The sequence below is a fragment of the Herpailurus yagouaroundi genome, unplaced genomic scaffold (assembly GCF_014898765.1).
Source record: "Herpailurus yagouaroundi ecotype Mexico unplaced genomic scaffold, PumYag 205, whole genome shotgun sequence".
In the NCBI taxonomy this organism is placed as follows: Eukaryota; Metazoa; Chordata; class Mammalia; order Carnivora; family Felidae; genus Herpailurus; species Herpailurus yagouaroundi.
The window spans coordinates 5,451,288-5,472,639 of NW_024412436.1; the positions used below are offsets into that span (position 1 = coordinate 5,451,288).

General features: G+C 55.8%; 1 protein-coding gene across 2 annotated transcripts in view; it reads left to right on the forward strand.

The window, feature by feature from the left end:
- The window catches only part of CD247 (CD247 molecule), a 74,453-nt gene extending 58,560 nt beyond the window's left edge, over positions 1-15,893 (forward strand). The window contains exons 2-8 of one of the 2 annotated variants that reach the window (XM_040451774.1): positions 9,629-9,732; positions 10,722-10,778; positions 11,305-11,385; positions 12,546-12,581; positions 13,380-13,436; positions 14,105-14,146; positions 15,382-15,893. In XM_040451774.1, the coding sequence (XP_040307708.1) occupies positions 9,629-9,732; positions 10,722-10,778; positions 11,305-11,385; positions 12,546-12,581; positions 13,380-13,436; positions 14,105-14,146; positions 15,382-15,447 (443 nt within the window). In that variant the 3' untranslated portion in view covers positions 15,448-15,893. The remainder of the gene's footprint in view (positions 1-9,628; positions 9,733-10,721; positions 10,779-11,304; positions 11,386-12,545; positions 12,582-13,379; positions 13,437-14,104; positions 14,147-15,381) is intronic. The other variant, XM_040451775.1, reaches the window with a different exon arrangement.
- Positions 15,894-21,352: the final 5,459 nt, after the last annotated feature.

The window sequence follows — 21,352 nt, forward strand, 5'->3', positions numbered from 1 at the left end:
GCTTTTGTCTGTTAAATTGTATTCACATTCTTGAAATTCCAAAAATAATGTGTATTTGTTATAAAAAGAGAGAAAGTCCTACAATTGCTCCCACTCTTGTTCAGAGAAAAATCTACTGGCTGAGAAGTTTCTAACTAATGGGGGGGGGGGGGGGGGGCCCCCGCCCCGCCCTCTGACCCTCTAACCTTCATCTTCTAGCACTCTCCCTCTCTCATGCCACCCTGGCCACATCTACCTCCTTGCTGTTCAGATACACCAGGCCTGGACCCACCACAGGACCTTTGCTTCTGCTCTCCCTCCGTCAGGGGTGCCCTTCCTTCACATATCTTCACAGCTGAGGCCTTCTGACTATCCATGAAAAATAGGATCCGTGTCTCTCTCTCATTTTGTACTTTCAGTACTAACCAGCAGTGAGATTAAGAGTCTCTTTATAATGTTTATAAGCAACTTGTTTTTCCTCCTCTGAGAATCGCCTATTTATATCTGTTGCTGATACTTCTTTCGGACTAGTTGTCTTAGCTTTCATTTTTCAAAATATTATTGATTGAATTCTAAGCCTGTGGAAAGCTTGAGGAATGAAGCTGTTCATCACAGAGTTATTTACAATGGTGAAAAATTGGAAACTAAACCACCTTCAATGGGGAAATGGTAAATAAATAGCAGAAGAATTATTACACAACCATTAGAAAGGATATTCAGTAAGCCTATGAAACAACATGAAACATGGGATATAAATAACTGACATAACATGAAAATATAATGTTAAATTATAATGCTAACAGGAAACGACAGACTTTTTTTTCAGGGAAAAAAAATTTCACATAGAATAATTATAACTTATAAATAACAAACACTTTGGAAGGCAATCTGCCGTCACGTGAATAGTGGCTGTGTTTGAATGTGGTATTATGGGTGATTTTGATTATTTTGTACTTTCCTGCACTTTTATAACGAGTCGATTTACTTGAAAATAAAAAGAAAAGTGATCATAGGAAAATTTTTAAAAATGATTGCACAGAATCAGAACAAACTTCGTGGAAACAATGATACGCGAAAGCAAGTATTCTTCCATAATCCTGTTACCTTTAAGAAACCCAACACCTTTCTTCCCCTTTGCTGTGGAATCCGTGTCTATGGGAATATATGATTTGTGCGTAGCTATGACCAGACATTTAGCTTTACAATGAAACACGAGCGTTTGAAATCCAACATTTGAGGAGGGGAGGTCGAGGAGGCCGTGGCAAGTCAGAGTAGCAAGAAATTATACGGTACCACGTTACGTAGACTCGTTCTCTAGGTCACGGCTGTCTCCAGGTGTGTCAGCCTCTAGAGGCCCAGAGTAGCCTCACTTTGGTAGCAAGCCTTCCGTCCCTGTTAATCCTCTAGGCCTCCCAGCCTCCTGCCCCCTCAAACGAAGGCCAAGGGTAGACTTAGAAACACATCTGCTAATGTGGCGTGACCCTCAGAGAAGGAGTCTGTCCATTCTCAGCCTGGAGAGGAACGCCTCTCCCCAGCCCCGAGGGCCAGTGAGTTGTCCAAGCTTAGAGCCAAAGGGTGGTTAGGATTCTGGACCAGATAGTATCTGGAGATCTAGACAGGCCTGAGCTCAACCCTGGATCTAGACCTTTGGCACATTATGAACCTCTCTGAGCCTCAGTTCCCCCAGCTGTACTCTCACAGGCGCTGTAAGGACCGAATGAGAAAACCCACACATGCTTCACCTGATGTTTATCGTCATGACCCAGGTGTCTATCTTTCCTGCCTCAGTGAAAGTTGTTCGGTGAAAGGGAGCAAACCCCCTGGCAGGGGAGGTCTGGGTCCGCGAGCCGGGCATCACACCCCGCACAGGCACCCCAGGACTGCTGCCACTCTGCCTTCCTGAAAACACATGACTTCCTGTTTTCTAAATTTTTAGCCTGCAATGTCATCACCAGTTGTGTCTTTGCCTGGGGGTGGGGCTGGGCAGCAGCCTGACCCTGGGCTCAAGTTTGGGGCTGCAAAACGTGGTCAGGGGGCTTGGGATCTGGCTGGTCCTCCCGGAACTGTGGGCTTTATGATGCACATCGATGCCGTTAGCGCCTGTATCCCGGGAGCTTAAATGTATTTAAATGCATTTAAATGTCACATACCCTGTGAGAGAGCTATGCAATTATTCCATAGCCACATAGCTGCTTAAGTGCCGGAGCCACGACCCGGACTCAAGTTCTCCACCTTCAAAGGATTTATTCTTGCTGTGATACCCAAGTGCTTCCTATTAAGGGGGAGACCAGCTAGACACGGGAGAGATTTTAAAGGCCGCGTTATAGAACGGGGAGACTTTGTGTTCTTTGTGCCTCTGAGGGCAGAACTAGGCCGAAGGCTGTTTTTTAACAACTCTGAAAATCAGAGCTCTCCACCAGCGATTGATGAGTGGTGAGCTCCCTGTCACCCAGGGTATCCAAGCAGAGGCTGAAGGTGTCGGAGAAGAAATGCCTACAAAAGGTGGGAGGCTCTCTGGAAAGCGGGAACTCCAGAAGCACCGGGAGAAAGGGGAAAGACCAGGGAACAAGCAGCAGATGCTCTTGGGAACTTCTGTGCCCAGTGAACTTTCTGGGCTCTAATCTCCTTGTCCGCAAAACAAGAGTCGGCAGTAGTTCTGCCCATCTCATGAAGAGCTGGTCTGAGGATCAAATCAGATCAGGCGAGGGCAAAGAGTTCTCTAAGCGGTACGCTGAGTGCAAACGCAAGCTCCCTTGGTACCCTTTCGTGAAGCCGGGAGCCATCAGAGCGTCCGCACCGGAGCTCCCGGTGTCCCGGGCACGTCACACCCATGCCCGTGCGTCGTCCGATCTTATCCTCAGACCCGCGGAGGGTGGGCATCTCCATCCCGAGCTGGGGAGCGGACCAGGTCCTGTCCCCAACCTTGGCACGCGAGAGCGAGCAGTGGGACGCCCGCTGCTGCCATGGTGGCGGAGCAGGGCCACCTGAGCCCGTAGCTGAGCGCGTGGCACTGGGCAGGGCGCTTCCCCGGGCCCTGTTAGCTCGGCGCACCTGCATAACTGCCCTGTGAGGTCGGTCTTGTTAAGCCCCTTTGGCAGACGGGGTAAGCTAAACTCAAGAGAGGTTAAGAAAGCAAAAGCCGTTCCCCCAAACACAAAGCCAGTAAGAGGCAGATTCAAAGACTAAGACTGAATAATAGTCTTTCTGGCTCTACGGCCTATGCTGTGCCAGGCGAGGAGGGAAAATGGGCAAGTGAAACCAAAAGGTATCACCTGTGCTTTCCAGGGCTTGTTGGACGGGGGACACAGGAAAGGCCCCCACGCTGCTGGGACGGCACGTCAGAACCCGGTGAACAGTAAGGGCGGTGAATTCAGAGCTGGGTGAACACTCGGTCCTGCACCCACCGGCGAGGCGCACCCGAGGCAGAGAGGCCAGAAAAGCGCCTGGCGTCAGGAGACTCAGTGGTCTCGTCTAGCTCTGCCACTAGCCTGCTGGTGTCCTTGAGGAAGTTACTTTACGCCTCTGGTCTCAGCTTATTGCCCCACGTTGCATTGGGCCCAATAATACACCCCCACCCACCTTCTGGGCTCTCATAGACTCGAGCTTGATCAGGCACAGGAAGTAACTTTAGAAGTACAAATTGGGGTTCAGATGCAAGGCATCTTACCAGTTGGTTTTGAGGGAGCCGGGGGGGGCGGTCGCCCTGCTCCCCCAACAGGGTGTGTTGCGGGAGGAGCCTGGCTGGAGGTGGAGACGGGGCTAGTGTGTTAAACTAGCTTCCAGGAACGGCAGGCCCGGGTAGATGGAGACCTGTGTTCCTTGTTCTCAGCAGCTCCCAGTCCGGCTGGGAGACAAACAGTACAGTTCAATACACCTCACCCAAAGCAATTAGACTCTGTAAGGGCAGGTGCCTCCCTCGGCTGCCCTCTGGGGCCCCGGAGTCTTCTGTTAATGGTCCGTGTCGAGAAACTTCTCGAACTCGGGACTTCTATAGAGACAAAAAGGTGTATGGAGAGGGCTAGGCTCACTCTCACTGAGACTCATGACACTTTTAGATGCAGTGAACCGTAGGCGTAGATACGCTGGGATCCGTCACTGGTTGTCATGGCGTCTCCTCTGGGCGTCTCACCTGTTCCAGGTCCTGGGCCACATGGCAGGCCCAGGCCGGAAGGCTTCAGTTTATTATGCTTAAAATCAAAATCAGAGTAATCAGGGTGGCACCATGGGGGGCTTCAGAGCAGGAAGTTGCAGTGGGGGGAGGGGGCGGGAGGGGGTAGGGCCGGGGCCTGAGGCCAGGGCTCAGGGTGCATCGTCTGTGCGCACACGAGATCAGGCAGGTTTCCGACAAGGCCTGTCCGAAGAGGAGGAGAACTCCTAGGGATGATGATCGGGCGCTGTCCCACGTATTGGCCACCCGCTACGGGTCACCTCCATGCGTCCATGGTCTGGTCTGTGGGCCAGGAGGCCAGGTCCAGCTGAGCACCACTGAGATTTTCAAAGAGGAGGGGCTGCTGGGATTCTCTGCTCGCTCCCTCACTTGCTGGGAGATAGGGTTCTCGTACGGGACAGTAACCTGCTGGCCCACCTCATCGACGCCTGCCTGGTGGCTGACAGTGTGATGGCAGGGGGCTGGGAAGTGACCAGAGGCCAGGGTCCCAGTTCAGCCAGGCCCTGGCCATCCTGAGCTGTATCAAGTCTGTGATGGGGATTGCGGTGAGCAGGCCGGGCAGTGACCTCACGACCACGGACAAGGGCAGGCTGGGCGCCAGGCTCCTCTTTTCCCCCGTGTTCCAATCCCGTATTCAGTACTGGACGTGCCTGAGTGCGGAGGGCCAGCTCTTCCCAGGCTCCAGCTTGCTCTGCTGGGCAGGGGTCATCAGGTTATGCTCTGTCCTGGAGTAAATAGAACCACTTAAAATACCCCCGTCTCGGCCTGGCCTCCATCTGGGAGCACCTGCCTGACGCCTCCAGCCCTACGACACCTGGATGTGCTCCGGCCCACCTGGACTTCAGTCTCCATGTTTGCTCTGTGTCCAGATGCAGGGCTCTGGCGTGGTGGGGACGTGTGGATGGGGTCACCTGCTAGGCCTGGGGAAGGTGGAGCGGGCATGAAAATTGGGGCCGAACCCCCTTCTTTTCCAGATTAGCTGAGTGTGCCCTGTGCACGGAATGGCCCGTGGGGGTCCAGGTTGGACAGATGAAGGCTCATGGGGTCAGAGCCCATCCCCAGCTCTCGTCCTGCAGCCCGGCCAGAGGCCGTGTTCTCCCACTTTGCAAATAGGGCTTGTCCCCTTTCCCTGGCTGGCCACCGTCACCCCTAGGCCTGTGCTGGGAGGCTATTGTTAGCTTGCCTTTGTTTTCTTCAACCCTACTCCTCTGATGGGAAGGCAGCATTTTCTGAATGGGAAATCACGTGACTGCTCAGAAGGCAGCCCCCTCATCAAATGCCCACTGGTTCAATGGTGACGGCCCCTGTGCAGCATCTGGTTCGCTGTGTGGCTGTGAACACCCGGAAGTTAGGGGCGCCAGTGTCTCTCGTCCTACCCAGTTGAAACAATTTTATGCAACTAATTTATTTATTTAAAAAAAAAGTTTTGTTTGTTTTTTTTTTTTTTTTCCGAGAGGGGTTGGGGAAGGGCAGAGGGAGAGGGAGAGAGAGAGAGAATCTTAAGCCATCTCCACATTGGGGGCAGATCTCACCACCCTGAGATCAGGACCTGAGCCGAAATCAAGAGTCAGACGCTCAACCAACTGAGCCACCCAGGAGCCCCTCTCATCCCACCCGGGTTAAACGTTCCTGATACTATTTGGCCCTTTCTCTCTCTCCTATCCAAAAAAAAAAAAAAAAAAATGTGTTGGTGGTGATTTGGGGGGAAAAAAGTCAGCGACAATAATAGCAGACACGTTATTATTACCTGCTGGGCCCAGCACCCTGTAATAAATATCTTATTTAATCCTCACTATCACCTGATGAGACAGGTCGTGTTACTGGGGCAGAGGGCAGGAGCTGCGATAGAACAATTCCTGTCGTACAGGAAAGCTGCCGCCTTAGAGCTTGTTAAACACCTCCCTCCCTCCGGGGACCGAATGGGATGCGGGTTGCAGAATGTGTGCTAATGGATCAGGAAAGGAGGCCTCCGGAGCTCTGCCTTGGGGGTGAGGGTGCAGGGAAGAAACCAGAAGCAGGAAGCAGGAAGTATCTCTGCTTCATGCTTTTGGGTTGGCATCCCGGAAAACTACGTGCTGTTCGAGGGAAGCCCCTCTAAGCTGTAGCCATGAGCCCCAGGAGGGCAGGGACTCAGAAGGCCTCATCCCGAGGTCAGACATCATTGTCCTTATGGAGGAGATTTACAAGAACACCTCCCCGCACGTTTTTTTCCCTTTGTTTTCACCACACCCTGCGGGTAGAGGTGATTACCCACCATTTTGCAGATGAAGAAGCCGAGGCCCAGAGAGGTGACGCGGCTTGCCCAAGACCACACAGCGGCTTTGTGGCAAGGGGAGGGCGAGAATCTGCCTGACACCCCACCCGGGGCCCCTTCTATTTCAGCATCGCCTGGCATTGAGCAGATGCCCAAGAAATATTTGATCAGTTACATAATCGAGTTAGGTCCTGGGTCCCTTTGGGGGAAGTTTCCAGGCTATCACCGCCTGCCTCAGGCCCGCTGCTCCCAGCACAGGCACAGCTGGACCGGGTGGAGGAAGATCCTTCCCCGGGAAACGTGTTGCGGTTAATATCCTCTCCTTGACCAAACCACACACAGCATACTTGTCATCGGCCATAAAAATCACGCTGCTCTTTAGAAAGAAAGGAAGGCAGAGAGAAAACCTGTCCCTGTTACTTATCTCTGGGGGAGGCGACCAAGTCCCCTCCCCCACTGCGCTGGCTCTGCACAACAGGAAGAAATATTTCTTCTCATTTGTTCTAAATTTACTGTCCAGTCATTTTTCTATCCTCATTTTATGTGACAGGCAGCCGAGCGATTTTTCTCCTAGCTCTTTTGCTGAGTCTCGGCCACCCCCATAAATTGCCGCCGACACCTCGTCTCCAGTCCCCAAAGAAAAAAATCACCCCCCCCCCCCCGCGTTGGTGGTCTTTGCTGGGGGGCTGGCTTACCTCCTAGAGGGTTTCAGCCGCCCACCTGTGGTCAGCAGGGGACTTCTGGCCCCGCCCCGGGGGGCCAGCGGGCAGGCCAATCGTGGGTGGACCCCCTCATCTTCCCTGAAAAGCCCAAGCTATCTAACGAACGTCTACTCTGTGCTCCAATGTCCAGGGTAGAGGCTTGGCGGAGGGGACTCTCAGAACCCGACAAGTTACGTGGGAGGGGGTTGGGGGGGGGGAGCGCTTTGTGGGAGGCAGGCTCTTGCACCTCCATCCGGTGCGGAATTTCGGGTGCAGAATCAGCCATGGAGTGGCCAGGGGCGAAGGTGGGGGGATAGGAGCCCCATTTCACACCGAGTGGAGGGGGCGTGTTGGGCCCGACAGGCGGGAAGAGGAAAGGCAGGTGGGTAGGAAAGGACTGGTGAGCCCAAGGAAGAGCAGCATGTTTCCCACCGGAGCAGGAGAGGCAGCGTGGGGAGGGTGTCGGGGAGCTGGGCCCGGATCGGGCCTGACCCCGGCCTGATGAGGAGTTTGGACTTAGTTCTGAGTGACCGGGTCATCAGTAGTTTCTGGGCAGGGGCTGTGGGAAGGGACGTTTACAAAGAGATCAGTTGCCTGGGGGCCCAGAGGGGGTCTTGAATTCGGGCGGGAGTCGCAGGCTTGAGGATTCGGGGAGGGGAAGGGAGAGGAGGGGAGGAAACGTGCCGCCGCCCTGAGTCACACAGCACGCGGGAGAAGCCCAAACGTCGCTCCAGGAGAAAGGTGGGCAGGGCCGGACCCAGGGGAGGAGGGCGCAGAGGAGCACAGTCCCGGCCGCCTCTCGCGTTGTGTGTGTGCTGCTGGGGAAACCTGAAGTTCTGTGTGTGTTTCTGCGTCGTGCTGTTGGGAGGTTCTGACAAGTTATTCCGTTAAAGGGGTGCCTGGCACATAGTAAACATTAAAGAAATGTTAGCATTTTCACCCTGTTTTAACAGAAGAGGCGGCTGAAAGGGTGACTAACGTGCCGCAAGTCACCCCACTGGTAAGGGTAAGCCAGCGCTCAAGGGCAAGGTATCCGCTCCCACAGCCCCGACCAGGGGGCTGCAGGCGGCCACCAGAGGGCACTCTGACCTTGGGAGAAGCCGCCACTGTGGGCGGAGCTTAGCTGGCAGGGGCGGAGACAAGTAGCGGGCCCGGTACACGGGCGGAGTCGCTGCAAATACCTGGCAGGAAGTACGGTCTGAAACCCAGGTCTCACGGTGCAGCGAGCTTTGAAATAAAATTGCTTTTATTTAGCCAAGACATTTATTATATCTCCTTCTCCAACCCCGTTGCCCTAAGATGCCAGCGTAAGGGGCGCCTGGGTGGCTTAGTCGGTCGAGCGTCCGACTTTCGACTCAGGGCAATGAGCTCCTGGCTGGTGGGTTTGAGCCCTGCACCGGGTTCTGTGCCGACAGCTCAGAGCCTGGAACCTGCTTTGGATTCTGTGTCTCCCTCTCTCTCTGCCCCTCCCCCACTCGCACTCTGTCTCTCTCTCTCTCTCTCTCTCTCAAAATAAACACTAAAAAAATGAAAATACCAGCGCCAACTAAATGGACAAAGGTTAATATGGCAGCGGGGATTAGCGGCTCACAGGCAGTTTGGGGATAGGACAGGCTAGATGGATTTCTGAGCTACCTTTTGTAGGGTGCATCCGATTCTACCAGATGGCAGAGCTGCAGGGAGACAGAGGGAGAGGATATGTAGAGGGAACAGTGCGTGCAAAGGCACAGAGGCAAATGGTCCGGAGGAGCAAGGTGTGACCCCGGAACTATAAGTGTGTGGGGAAGGGAAGGGGTTCAGGGACAGGGACAGACAAAGCTGAGGCCATGGGGCTGGGACTGGTGAGTAGTGAGACTGCCGGGTTCAGGCTGGGAGGGGGGTGCTCACCAAATGTACCTTTGTCGACTGCTTATGAGACTCCTTGGGGCCCAGGGGAGGGAGGCCCAGCCCCAGACCCCACTGCCCTGAGGGGGAGACTGCTCAGTGCCCCGCACCGAGGAAGCAGAGTCAGGAAGGGGGAGTTAACCCCGGTTCCCACAGTCCTGATGAATGACCTCATCCGAACGTCAGTCCTGTTCTCTCCCTGTGGGTAGGCCTGAGGGAGCCACATACCTGACTCAGGTGGTGCCATTCATCCAGACGTGGGCATCTTATTGCAGAGGCTTCCAGAGTGCATGGTTCATTTGGGCGCTCACACACGGCTGGGCTGCAGCGGGCCTAAGGCAGCAGTCCTGCGTCCACTGGACAGCTTCACTCCCCCGCCTAGTTTCTGCTTCCCTTCGGTCTTCCCCAGGATCTGTGACCCCACCAGGTGTCATGTCTGGCTGTGGGGGGAGGCTGGGCTTTTCCCTCGGTGCTGGTCCAAGGGTATGGGAGAGAAGCTGTGGTCAGATGGGGTGTGGGGAATGGATTCAGCCCCCCCTTGTCATGGTTTCCCTGGCCAGTCAGTTATGGGGCCGCCCTAGGACGGTGGGGACGTGTCCTGTCACCCTGGGCCTGGCTGATCAGTCTCATCTCTTGGCACAGAGGCGCAGAGTTTTGGCCTGCTGGATCCCAAACTGTGCTACCTGGTGGACGGAATCCTTTTCATCTATGGCGTCATTATCACTGCCCTGTTCCTGAGAGCAAAGGTGGGTACCGCGGACTCTGGGGAGCAGGTGTGGGCTCCCCTACTTGCAAAGTCTCAAGCATGGGCAGTGCCCGGAGCATGGCGTCCCTGGCAAAGCAGGGACCAGCCAAGAGTGCCCCTTGGGTGGGCTGGTGTCTCACTGAGCCTGACAGAGTGGAAGGGGCAGCCTGATGCCGGGGTCTTGGCGAGGAACCATACAAACGTGTAAACATCCCAGCGTCCCGGGACAGCGGTACCGCTGGCAGAAAAGGGGCTTTAGGGAACTAAGAGCGGGAGGTGGGGACCTACGGTCCCTCCCCAGGTCCTGTTGTCCTGCTGCTGACTGAGGCCCCGCCAGCCTGTCTCTGGAAACCTCAGGTTCCGTGTCAGGAAGTGCGAGGGTGAGCCCAGAGCTCGGGTTTCAGCGGGTGCCTTGCAGAGTCTGGATTTCTTGGAAGGGCTGGAGCTGGGGCTGGGGCTGGGGGGGACGCCGCGGTGCCAGCAGAGGGTGGAAGGAGGCTGGGTCCTTGTTATCACTTGGGTCCCCCCAGCCTTCTGCTCTTTTGGACCGTCGATTTGGGCAAAAGATGCTATTTGAGAAACAGTCTTATTAATTTTCGGTTTGAAAGTTGGAACAGCGCTGTCCTAGATGATCTCTCGGGTGGTTTCCAATGCTGTCAGTCTGTAGGATCCGTGAGATCTGTTAAGATCTCCGCCTCAGCGGAGAGAACTGAGCCGAGAGCGAGGTCGTGTGTGCCTCGGGGCAGGTCCGCAAGGACCCTAAGCTAGCGCCAAGCAGGGACGCCTGAGGTCACGATGGGAGTCGCGACCGTGCGCAGCCTCAGTCCACCTTGGAGTTGCTCTCCGAGGCCCCGGGGGGGGGGGAGGCGCGGGGGGGGGGGAGTGGCGGCGGCGAGGGCAGCGCCGCCGCCCGGGTGGGGGGGACCAGCGCGGTGGCTGCACGCGTTCCCGGCGGACCCAGCGCTCTAACCTCGCCGCCCCCTCTTCCAGTTCGGCAGGAGCGCGGCCGCCCCCGCGAGCCAGCAGGGCGCCAACCAGCTCTACAACGTAAGTCTGCCCTCCCGTCGCCCCTCCCCGCCCCCCCCTACCCTCCCCAGGGGACCGCGGCAGGGCCCGGGCTGCAGGCTGGCGGGTTGTCGAGCCTCCCTAGGGCCCGGGAACACGGGGACCGTAATTGTACCCGCCGCGTCCACACGGTCCTGCTTAGGGCGCGCTGGCCGGTGAGCCCCTCCCACCCGCAGGTTGCAGGGGCCCGAGGCGGGTGGGCGGGGACGTCAGTGGGTCTTCAGGGCCGCAGGGAGGAGGTTTCACTCTCCTGGGGCAACGGGACTTGGGTTGAATCTATTTACACACACACACACACACACACACACACACACACACAGAGTCACGGGGAACGCCTGTTCGTTCTCTGAGATGCGGGATGCGGGTACCCGGCCGGACCAGCTTCCACCCCAGCCCCAGGCCTGCTCCTTTCCTTGAGAGCCACGCCCAGAGGGAACTCCCAGTCCCGCCGGCCCAGCCCTCAAGAGGGTGTCTTTCCAGTCCCTGAGCCTTTCCCGGTCGGTTCTAGGAGCTCAATCTGGGAGGAAGACAGGAGTATGAAGTTTTGGACAAGAGACGAGGCCTGGACCCTGAGATGGGAGGAAAGCAGGTAGGCATTCCTGTCTCTGCCTGTGTGTGCCAGTGTGGGTGTGCTCAGCGGCTGCAAGGAGAGAGCACCTCGGCGCCCGCGCACTCGCCCTCCCGCTCCCGATCGGACCCGCTCCATCCTATCCCTCAAGGGCCCTAGGGCCCTAGCACAGGTGGAGCCATTGCTTCCATGCCCTTCTCTTCCCCCCCCCCCCCCCCCCCCCCCCGGGCTCCGTTCTGCATCGCAAGGGACCTCCTGTACGTGAATGTGACACCCTTGTATCCAAGGTCCACCCGCTTGCCCTTAAACTTCTTGTCCACCCTGAGATGCACACACAGTGGGGCCATCTGCCCCCCAAAGGAACAGATCTGGTGAGGAGGGCCATACGGGAAGGGCCCGAGGCCACTGGACGAGGAATTCTGGGTCCCAGGTACCGCTTGGAGCGTGCTGGGGCTCCAGGCTCCTAGTGGCTCTTGGCTGTGAGCTCCACAGTCTGTGGGGACCGGAGGCTTAAAAGCAGGGCTCAGCCCAAAGGCCCGCTGCCCAGGTCTTAGGGTGGCCCTCCCTCGTTGTTTCTGGTCACACCTGTCTACCCAGCCCCCTGTGTCTGAGCCCTGTGCTGGGCCTGCCGTTGCTAGAGCGGACGGGCGGGGAGGAGAGGAGACCCTGGCAGTTTCCTTGGCCCCTGCCTTCCGGCCTCAGCTCTCCTCTTCCCTGGACTAGGAGGGGTGAGGAGGGGTGGAGACGGAGGGGTGAGCAGTGCTCCCTCACCGAGCAGTGGCTGGCCTGCTCCAAAGGAAGGTACTCAGTACCTTTCCTTTTCAGCCAGAAATCCCACTCCTAAGTTTGTGATACGTATGGCACGGTGTCTGCAAGGGGACACGCAGACTGGCTCGCAGCCGAGACCCCGCGGCCTGCCCTGGGCAGGGCTGGGCCAAGGAGGCCATGCGGGGAAGTGAACCCTGTGTGCCAGGGAGCGTGCAGTGTGCACTAGGAAGCAGAGGCTGAGGTAGCGCTGTGAGGGTGGGGGAGATGGGGGCAGGGCTGCAGGAGGGAGCCGGTGGGGGGCGGGCGGGCAGGTGGCCCCGGGGGTGCGGAGGGGAGGTGCAAGGAGGCCTCTGCAACCCTCCTGCCTTGGGTCCCTGCTTCTCCACCTCTAACCTTCCCCTTGTCTTCCCCAGCAGAGGAGGAGGAATCCTCCGGAAGTCGTGTACAATGTGAGTACAGGAGGGCAGGCTGGAGGGGGGCTCCTGGTGACGGCATCACTCCCTGCCCTGTGCCTTTGCCCCGCTTGACCTTCCCGTGCCAGATGCCCCACCTGCTCGCTGCCTGTGGCGACTGGCTGTGTATAGAACAGCCTTCTTTTGCCTTCCCTCCCTCAGCCCCTGAGTCCGCCGTTGGAGTTTCCCTGTAGATGGCCCCGGGGGACGGCCAGGTCAGGCTGGACCAGTATAGGGTGGCAGGCCCCTCTGAGGGGCTCCCGCTTCTAGAAGCTGGAGTCTTCCTGAGTGTTGCCTCTTGCTCAAAGGTCAACCTCCCCCTCTGGGTGTGCATCTGATTGTGGTTTTCAGACTGTTGACGTGGGTCTGCCACGAAGCGGACCAGAGAGAGCTGACTCTCCTTCCTTCCTGCAATTGGTGGATCCGCAGCCCGTGGTGTTGGCTGTGTAAAGAGACAGCTTGCTCAGATAAATGGTTCTGGGGGCTCCAGGGGGGCCCTCGCGTTGTCCACATCCATGTTCTTTGGCTAGGATTCCACATTTTATCTTTGAACCTAACCTGAGCTTCTCAGCTCAGTGCAAAGGGCTGGCAGCTCAGAGAAGAGTCCAAAGGGCTGAGGAGAAGGGTGAGGTTGGAGCTGGTCGGGGACGGAGATGCTTATGTGAATAAGGACTGGAGCTTTGATTGTGCGAGCTCCCCGCCAGTAGGGAGTCGAGAGGCATCCTCTTGTAGGGGAGCCCAGTGTCTTCTGCATAAGGTAGTGAAATCAGTGTCCCGTGCCCTCTTCTTTTCCAGGCACTGCAAAAAGACAAGATGGCGGAGGCCTACAGTGAGATTGGGATAAAAGGCGACGTGAGTGCTGCTTCTTGATTCCCAAGAATTGGGTCAGGATGGGGATGCTCCTCCCAAGGAGCTCCTCCTCCGCTTCCAGATGTGCCTGCTGTAGGCCTCTGTTCCCACCCGTTCGCCTACATTCCCCTTATCACCTGCAAAAGCCCCTGTGATGGTTGCCAAGGGGCGAAGCATTGGCCGTACTTAAGATGCTAAGGAAAGGCTGATGTTCTTTCAGGGACCGAGTCCCGATTCTAAGACACACTACGCTTTGTACGAGCAAGTCAAATTTGTTACCATCAGGAATTGCCATGGTGTGCTCTGAGCCAGAGCTCAGAGCATTATCTGCTTGCCATTCCCTGTGAGCATGGATAGCAGCCAGGAATTCTGGGAGGGGCAGAGAGGCCCATTTGTTCCAGGTGACAAGCAGCGTGGCCAGCCCCCACGCAGCCCGGGATCCTAGGACTCCGATGTCCGGGAGGGCCTGCATGGCTCACAGCAAACCTGGGCCCCATCGGAGACGATCCTCACCTTAGTCTTCGGGCCTCAGGACCTTTCTAGCCCAGGGGCAGGGGTACCGGCTGGGAGACTGTCACCTCTGATTCTCTGGGGGCCCCTGGAGTAGAGGCCTTGAGCCGGAGGCCGCTGCTGACTCTGTGCCTTTCTGCCCTTTTGTCTCCCTCCCACAGAACCAGCGGCGGAGAGGGAAGGGGCATGATGGCCTCTACCAGGTAAAAACGGATGCGGAGCATCCGGTCTGCGCTGCGGGCCCTCGGTCCCCGGGTGCCGTCTAACCAGGGGCGAGGCTAGACGCCCACGTTCTGCTTGTGGGTGGCACCAGCTCTCGCCATCAGCCAGGCAGGGCGAACCCGAGGCCCCTGAACCGGCCGGGCCCTGGGGCAGGGCTGGGATGTAGCGATTGAAGCATGGCTCCCACGGTCGTGCCCACGGGAGCCCCCGGGGCACTGGCTACGGAGGAGCAGCAGCTGCGCAGAGGCCGTGCGGTCTTGCCAAAGGGTCGATATAGGCCGAGGACGCCACACGAGCAATTTCCTGCCTCTTCCCGCGCTGCCCCACACCCTTGCAAGAAGCCTTGCCTGTGCCCCGGACCCTCAGACCTAATACGACGGGTGGATGGGTGGGAGAATTGAAGGACAAAAAAAAAAAAAAAAGAGAGAGAGAAATAGCAACTTTAAAAAGAAAGTGTCGTAGTCAGGTGTCTGGTTTATGCAAATCAGTGTGAATGATTATGCAAACGAAGGAGAGCCAACCTATTTCTCTAAAATATAATCCCCAGCGGGATTTTATTCGGCTACTTCCGGCTCCCCCGGGCCGTTCACAGTTTGCTTGACGGGCTCCAAGGTGTCAGGCTGCCCAGCTTGCCTGAGTTCAGAATGACGTCAAAAGGGCCCCTAGAATCTTCCTGTGAGTGGCTTCCTGGATCTGTCTTCTGGACCAGGGAGAGACGTCGTAGTGGGACTGGGACCAGGACAGAGGACATAACTGTGGGGTGGCCTGGGAATAAGGCTCGGGGTGGGGGGGGGGGCCCCGGCTGAGGTCAGGGAGCCACTGTCTCCTTGTGACAAGTCCTGGCTTCCTGGAGGCCCAGGTGTCAGGGACAGCAGACTCTGGAGCGAACCCCGATTCCAGCTCAGTGTTTGGGGAGGGTGGGGGCTCTCCTTCCTCTTTGGTCCAACAGGAGGTTTCTCTAGGCCCCAGACACTGTAGGGCTCAGTGCTCCGGAAGCTAGGAAGAAGGTAAGAATTTAGCTGGAAAGGAGTTGCTTCCAGGTCATTCCTAGCAGGGCATAGAACATATTTTTTCTGTAGCCTTCTGGGGCCAGGCCCCTACCTGGGGTACGAGGGGATCGTTCCTAGGCCTCTGGAAGCCACTTGTTGGCCTCCAGGTAGCCTAGAGCCCACGCGGAGCTCTTGACCCACTTTTTTTTCTGATTTGCTTTCACTAGGGGCTCAGCACGGCCACCAAGGACACCTATGATGCCCTCCACATGCAGACCCTGCCCCCTCGCTAAGAGCACCGGGCATTTCGCCAATCACAGGCCAGACCTGAAGACACCCAGATTGTGAAAGACACAGGATAAAGCGTTTATAACCCAGTTCACTCGTATTTCTTCACCACCCAAGTATTCCTTTTTAAGAATAGGACGCTTCGCGTTGTAACATTTGGTCACGTCCACTTCCAAACCGTCATGCACGGAACGTCGTCCCTGGACTCTGCAGGGGAGTGCGTTCCCCCAGGGCTGAGGCCCCGTCCTTGAGGAGCCCGTGGTGAACCCCGCAGGTTCTCGGGTCTTCTGGTTTGTTGGGGACTGTGGACAGGCCCCCGTCCTGGAGGCTCTGGGCTCTCACCTGGGAGACGGGTGCACACTCCTCACAGCCATGTTCGGTCCATGTTTTGTCAAGTCCCCAGAGAAACTCAAATGTTAGCACATATCCTAATAGGCTCTATTGTCCTGTCCGTATTTGAGTGGCTTTGCTCCTGCTGTAAATCCGGCGTCTGTTGTCAACCCGTGCCTTCATGTCAAGGTGACTTGTAACTGGGGCAAAGGGGCTGTCGTGCATCCCTGTGAAAGGTCTGTGCAGAGGGGACAATGGGAGGGGAGCCGGGGCACGTCCGCAGTGGATGAGGTGGGGAGGGGCAGGGGGTCACGGAGCCTCCGTGGGGGGCACGGGGTGGGGTGCGGGGCACACAGGAGGGGGCCCTCCTCGGTCAAGCGTACATTCCCTCCGGAGAGGTCAGCGTCTGTGGCCCAGGCACTCAGGGACCCAACGAGCCTGTGCTTGCCCCCGCGGAGCTCACACTCTCCAAAGGGAAGCGAGTTGTGACCAGAGCGGCCCAAGGGGACGTAGCAGGTGCCCTTACAGGTGTGACGCAAGCAAGCGTGGGGGCGAGGGAAGGGGCTGGACCACACTTTGGCCAGGCCCTCGTTCACGTCGCGCCCCAGGTGAGAGACGGACGTCACCGGGAAGGTCTCGGCGGGAGGCTCAGCCCCGCGCAGACCCGCAGAGACCCCCCCCCCCCGCCCCGAGGGCCGTGGCTACTCTGGGGAACATCGCCGTGTGATTACGGGGCACGCGACTATGAGTGGACAACCCTCTCTGTCTGCTGAGTTTTAATTTATACTCGTTTGCTGAAGCCTTACTCTTTCGCATAATAAACGCTTTGGTGAAAATGCGTGTTCTCTGGGCTTTTATTTTGGCAATCCGGCCGGTGACGGTAATTTAGTCGTCGGGCAGTCCGTCTGGTGCCCTTGTCAGGGGACAAAACTGACCTCCGGAGAGCAGCGTGGCTCCCTGGGGGGCACAGGTGGAGTGCCTCCATCTGGGTCGGTGGCCGCGCCTGGAGGCCTTGAGTGCAGTACCAGTGGGCAGCGTCAGGCTGGGCCAGGCCTGGGGGGGGGGGGGGGGGCAGGAGTGCAGGGCTTCCGGCTCCGTGCCCAGCTGGTGGCAGAGGGAGGCCAGCGAGCAGCCAGTCAGCAGAGTCTGGGACTTGCAAACAGCCGCTCATGCCACTGCCCCAAACCTCAGTCTTGTGGGGTTCGGGGAGGGCCGGAGGACGACAGAGGTCTTCTTCCGTCAGGTTCCCTCTAAATGTAGGGGCTGTAGGCGAGGCCCCAACTCATCAAGCTAGCAGTTAATATCGGGTCGTGTTTGAGATCAGAACCCAAGATCGTGGCTGTTAAAAGCCCCCCCACCCCGAGCACCTAGGATTCCGGCAGGAGCGCTGTGCATCCCGGGCCCGGGCGAAACGCGTAACAACTCCCGAAGACAAGGCATTCAATTTGTAATCCGGCCTCGTAGGGGGAATTCAATTCCATTCAACAAATATTTACCCTGCACCTACCTGTTTTCCGTGCCCAGCACTTTACAAGCCACCCGGGAGGACAGAGAAGTACCACCACAGGCTTAGGGGCTTGAAATTTTGCCGCTGGACGCCAGGCGGATCACAGAGAAGAGCAGCATCCCACGGCTGTGTCGCGACACACAGGGCGCCAGGCGGGGAGGGGTGGCTGCCAGCGAAGGGGTGCGGACAGAGCCCGCTAAGCTACCGGAGAAGCGGGCAAGTTTCCCGGGCGGAAGGCCTCGGAGGAGGGACAGAAAATGGGTGTTGTGTGGCGTTAGCGGCCTTGAGTCGAAGACAACAGATGGCCCCTTTTGGGTTGCCACTCCTTTGTCTCCTACTCACCGGGCACCCGAAGTTGGGTTCCTCTGTCAGTCAAAGTGAGTCAGCCTCACATGTCAGGCCTAGTTTCAGGGTCCGCGGAGTTACATGCAGGCCGTGTGACCCGTATGTATGGCTGGCTTGAAAACAAGAGTCTGGCCCCGTCCCGTCAACAATTTGGCTCAAGAGGCAGGGAGGAAAGCCAACGGCGAGGTGTGGGGTGCCACAGCTGACCTGGATGGGCAAGGGCACTTACCGGACCACAGGCAAGACGCCCGCACGCACAGAAGAGCCAGCTGGGTGAGAGCCACAGGTGCTGGGGCGGGGAGCCCAGGGTCAAGGGGAGGCGGCCCAGGTGCCGCTTCCTAGGGCCCGGGGCTCCCCCCTCCAAAGCACAGGTGGATTCCTTCCATCCCAAGAAGCTACTGATCGGCTCAGATGTGCCGCCAACTTATTTTACATAAAAAAAAAAAAAAAAAACCCGAACTCTTAACAGAAACATCCATTGTAAGATGCAGCCCTGTTTCGTCAGTGTTAAAATAGGAAGATGGGTTTTAGAACAAAGGAAGGCCGCTCACTTGCATTGAGGAAGCACGGACGCATTGCGCGTGCATGTAAATTAAAATGGAAGCTTTCGGTACTTTTGAAAACCTGCATCACTTTGTCGTCACTGAAGTTAGGTAGGATGTGGATATTTCTGATCAAGTTTTCTTCTTCCTGGAGTATGCCCTAAGAACAGAACGGTCACCGAAGCCGGGTTGGGCAGGGACAAGAAGAGCAGGTGATCAATTCAAGCTAAGAGGAGGTGCCAAGGGGACTCAAAGCCTGGCCATTCGGTCGGCTGTTCGGCCGTAGCTGTAGACCTGGTCCCTGTCCACAAGAACTCATGATGCGTTTTGGCAGCCTGGCACCGGACGTTTCTGCGACCCTACGACTGAGTTCTAACTACAGAGGTCCTGCATCTTCGAGCGCTCGTTTTTGGAGAGAGGAAAGGCAGCAAGAGAGCAGATGTCATGGACACCCTCTCGCGGGGAGCTCAGCTTGGCCGATGCCAAGCGGAAGTGGGTTAGAACGTAACTCCCTTCTAGGGGCGCCTGGGTGGCGCAGTCGGTAAGCGTCCGACTTCAGCCAGGTCACGATCTCGCGGTCCAGGAGTTCGAGCCCCGCGTCGGGCTCTGGGCTGATGGCTCGGAGCCTGGAGCCTGTTTCCGATGCTGTGTCTCCCTCTCTCTCTGCCCCTCCCCCGTTCACGCTCTGTCTCTCTCTGTCCCAAAAATAAATAAACGTTGAAAAAAAAAATTAAAAAAAAAAAAAAGAACGTAACTCCCTTCTTAACAAGGCCTACAGGGTGATGATAATCGGTACTTTATTCCCCATTCTGTAGGGATGGCTTTTGCCTTCTGAGGTCTTTCTCATGCTGGCGAGCGAGCAGGTCAGTCTCTACCAAACAGAAGGTTTGTTAAGGACTCCGCAAATTGCTTTAAGGGATAAACTTCCCAAACTTACATGCAAGCTACAAACCCGAGAATGGGATAGCAGCCTAGTCGGGTTACATCAGGGGATGAGAGGAACCGAGGTCGGCCTTCCCATTCCGGGCCCTTCAGAGGGTGCAAGCACGTCTTGAGACAGCAGCGCTCTCCTGCTTCAGGGAGCACATCCGGTAGACCCGGGTCGCACACGGTCGAGAGACAGGGAAGTTAGCCTCCCAAAGCTCTTCAACAAGCTGATGTTTGCTTTCTGTGGGAAACTCGCTTTAGGATTCAGACTTTCAGGGGCACCTGGGTGGCTCGGTCGGTCGAGCATCTGACCTTGGCTCCGCTTTGGAAGTTCGAGCCCCGCGCTGGGCTCTCTGCTGTCAGCCTGGGGCCCGCTTCAGATCCTTCGTCTCCATCCCTCTCTGCCCCTCCCCGGCTCCTGCTTCCTCTCTCAAAAAATAAACATTAAACGAAAAGAAAAAAGCCTCGAATTCTCATTCAACAAACTGCATTCCAGACGCTAAATGTGAACTCGTATAAGTTAGAGGGAGTGAAGCTGAGTTGTGTGCCCTCCGACGGAAGAACCAGATGCCAAGTCCGGGGCTAGCTTCTTTCAGAGAACCCTCAGGGAATGGGTGTTCAGGATGTGGCAGGAAACGTTGGAGGGGCACCAAAGAGTATAAAGAGTGAAGGGTGGAAAAGTCAAATTCAATACCTGGTCTGCCATCAAAGACACAAGAGAAATGGGAGCTCTGAAGGGTGATCTTGCAGGAGCAGTCAAGGGCCTGTGGCTTTCTTTGGTCACACAAAGCCCTGGGGTGCGAGGAGACGACCCTGAACCCTCAGGGTCTGGGGAGCGAGAGAGGTGTGGCGGCCACAGCACTCCAGGGGACACAGGAGGAAGTGGGCGGTGGGACCCAGGGTGGGGGTGGGCTAGGAACCAAGGTGCCTCCAGTGCCTGGGACCCCTGAGAGCCCCTCCTGGAAAAGACCCACGGGAAGGCTTATGCGACGGTCTGTGTGCGGGAAGTGTCCAGAATACCAACACGACAAGTGCAAGGAAACTCCAACAATGTGAAAACACTTGGAAAATGGTTTAATGATGTTTTACAACAGAAACGAACTGTACAGTTACAGTAAGTTTAATATATATATAAAAATTACAGCAGACAAATGCATCTACACAAAACCTACCATTTCATTCTGATTCACTGTCACCTACGCAATCTCTCCCAAGCCTACAGCCCCGGTGGGAGGCCCCAGGAGGGGGAATCATATAAAGGGCACTTTTAAAGAGACAGCACCGCTCATATTCCCCACCACCTCCTCAGGCCTCGGGAGGCACATCAGCTAGTTCCCCAAAATGTGAAGTTGCTTGCGTTTTGGGTTTTCAAAATCCAGAAAACGTGTGTTTCCCAGGGACCCGGATAACAAGGGCCCCCGAAATCCAGGTTATCAGCAGATTCTTACAAAACATTCCTATCCGAGGGGAAATGGCTAACCAGGCACTCTGGGGCAGTGAGGCTATACAAGAGCCACCCAGATTGCAAAGTTACCTAAGGAGAAATGTAAAAGGACTCCCAATCAACTACTTAGAAATTGTCACTGCCTCATTAAAGCTGCTGGACAATTTTGGAAAGAATCATTTACACCACATCGTAAGTTTCCACAAAAGAGAACTCAAACTCACATTTTAAACTTAAGTACATAAAACAAAAGTTTTGGGAGGCCAAGGGGCCAATACCCCTTATGACCCTCCCTCGACAACAGTGGAAAAACACCCCTGAATCAATATTTAAAAAAAAAAAAAAAAAAAGAAAAAAAAAAAAAAAAAAAAAAAAAAAAAAAAAAAAAAAAAAAGTCAAAGGAAGAAAAGAGAAAGGTGGTGGTGGTGGGGGGAGTTAAGATATTTAAAGACAGAGAAAGAGAAAAAAAAAAAAACCCAAAGCATCTTTAGGAAAACACGATCACGGTCTGTTTAAAACAAAACAAAATCCCTGTCGGGAACGGTAATCAGCAAATATGCAATCCAAATTGAACCCGGTGGAAGTTTATTACTGAATATTATGTACACTCAGAACTTTTTCATTTTCTTTTTTATTATGAACACCTAGGCAGTGAAAACTGTTATGTTAATACATACATAGACACACCCAAAACATACAAAAATACTATTATTTCAAACTACTAAGAATAGGACAGTTCAGTTATTTTCATGCTATGACTTTAAGAGCATTACACTGAAACAAACAAGAAGTTAAACGACATTTTTTTTCTTTTA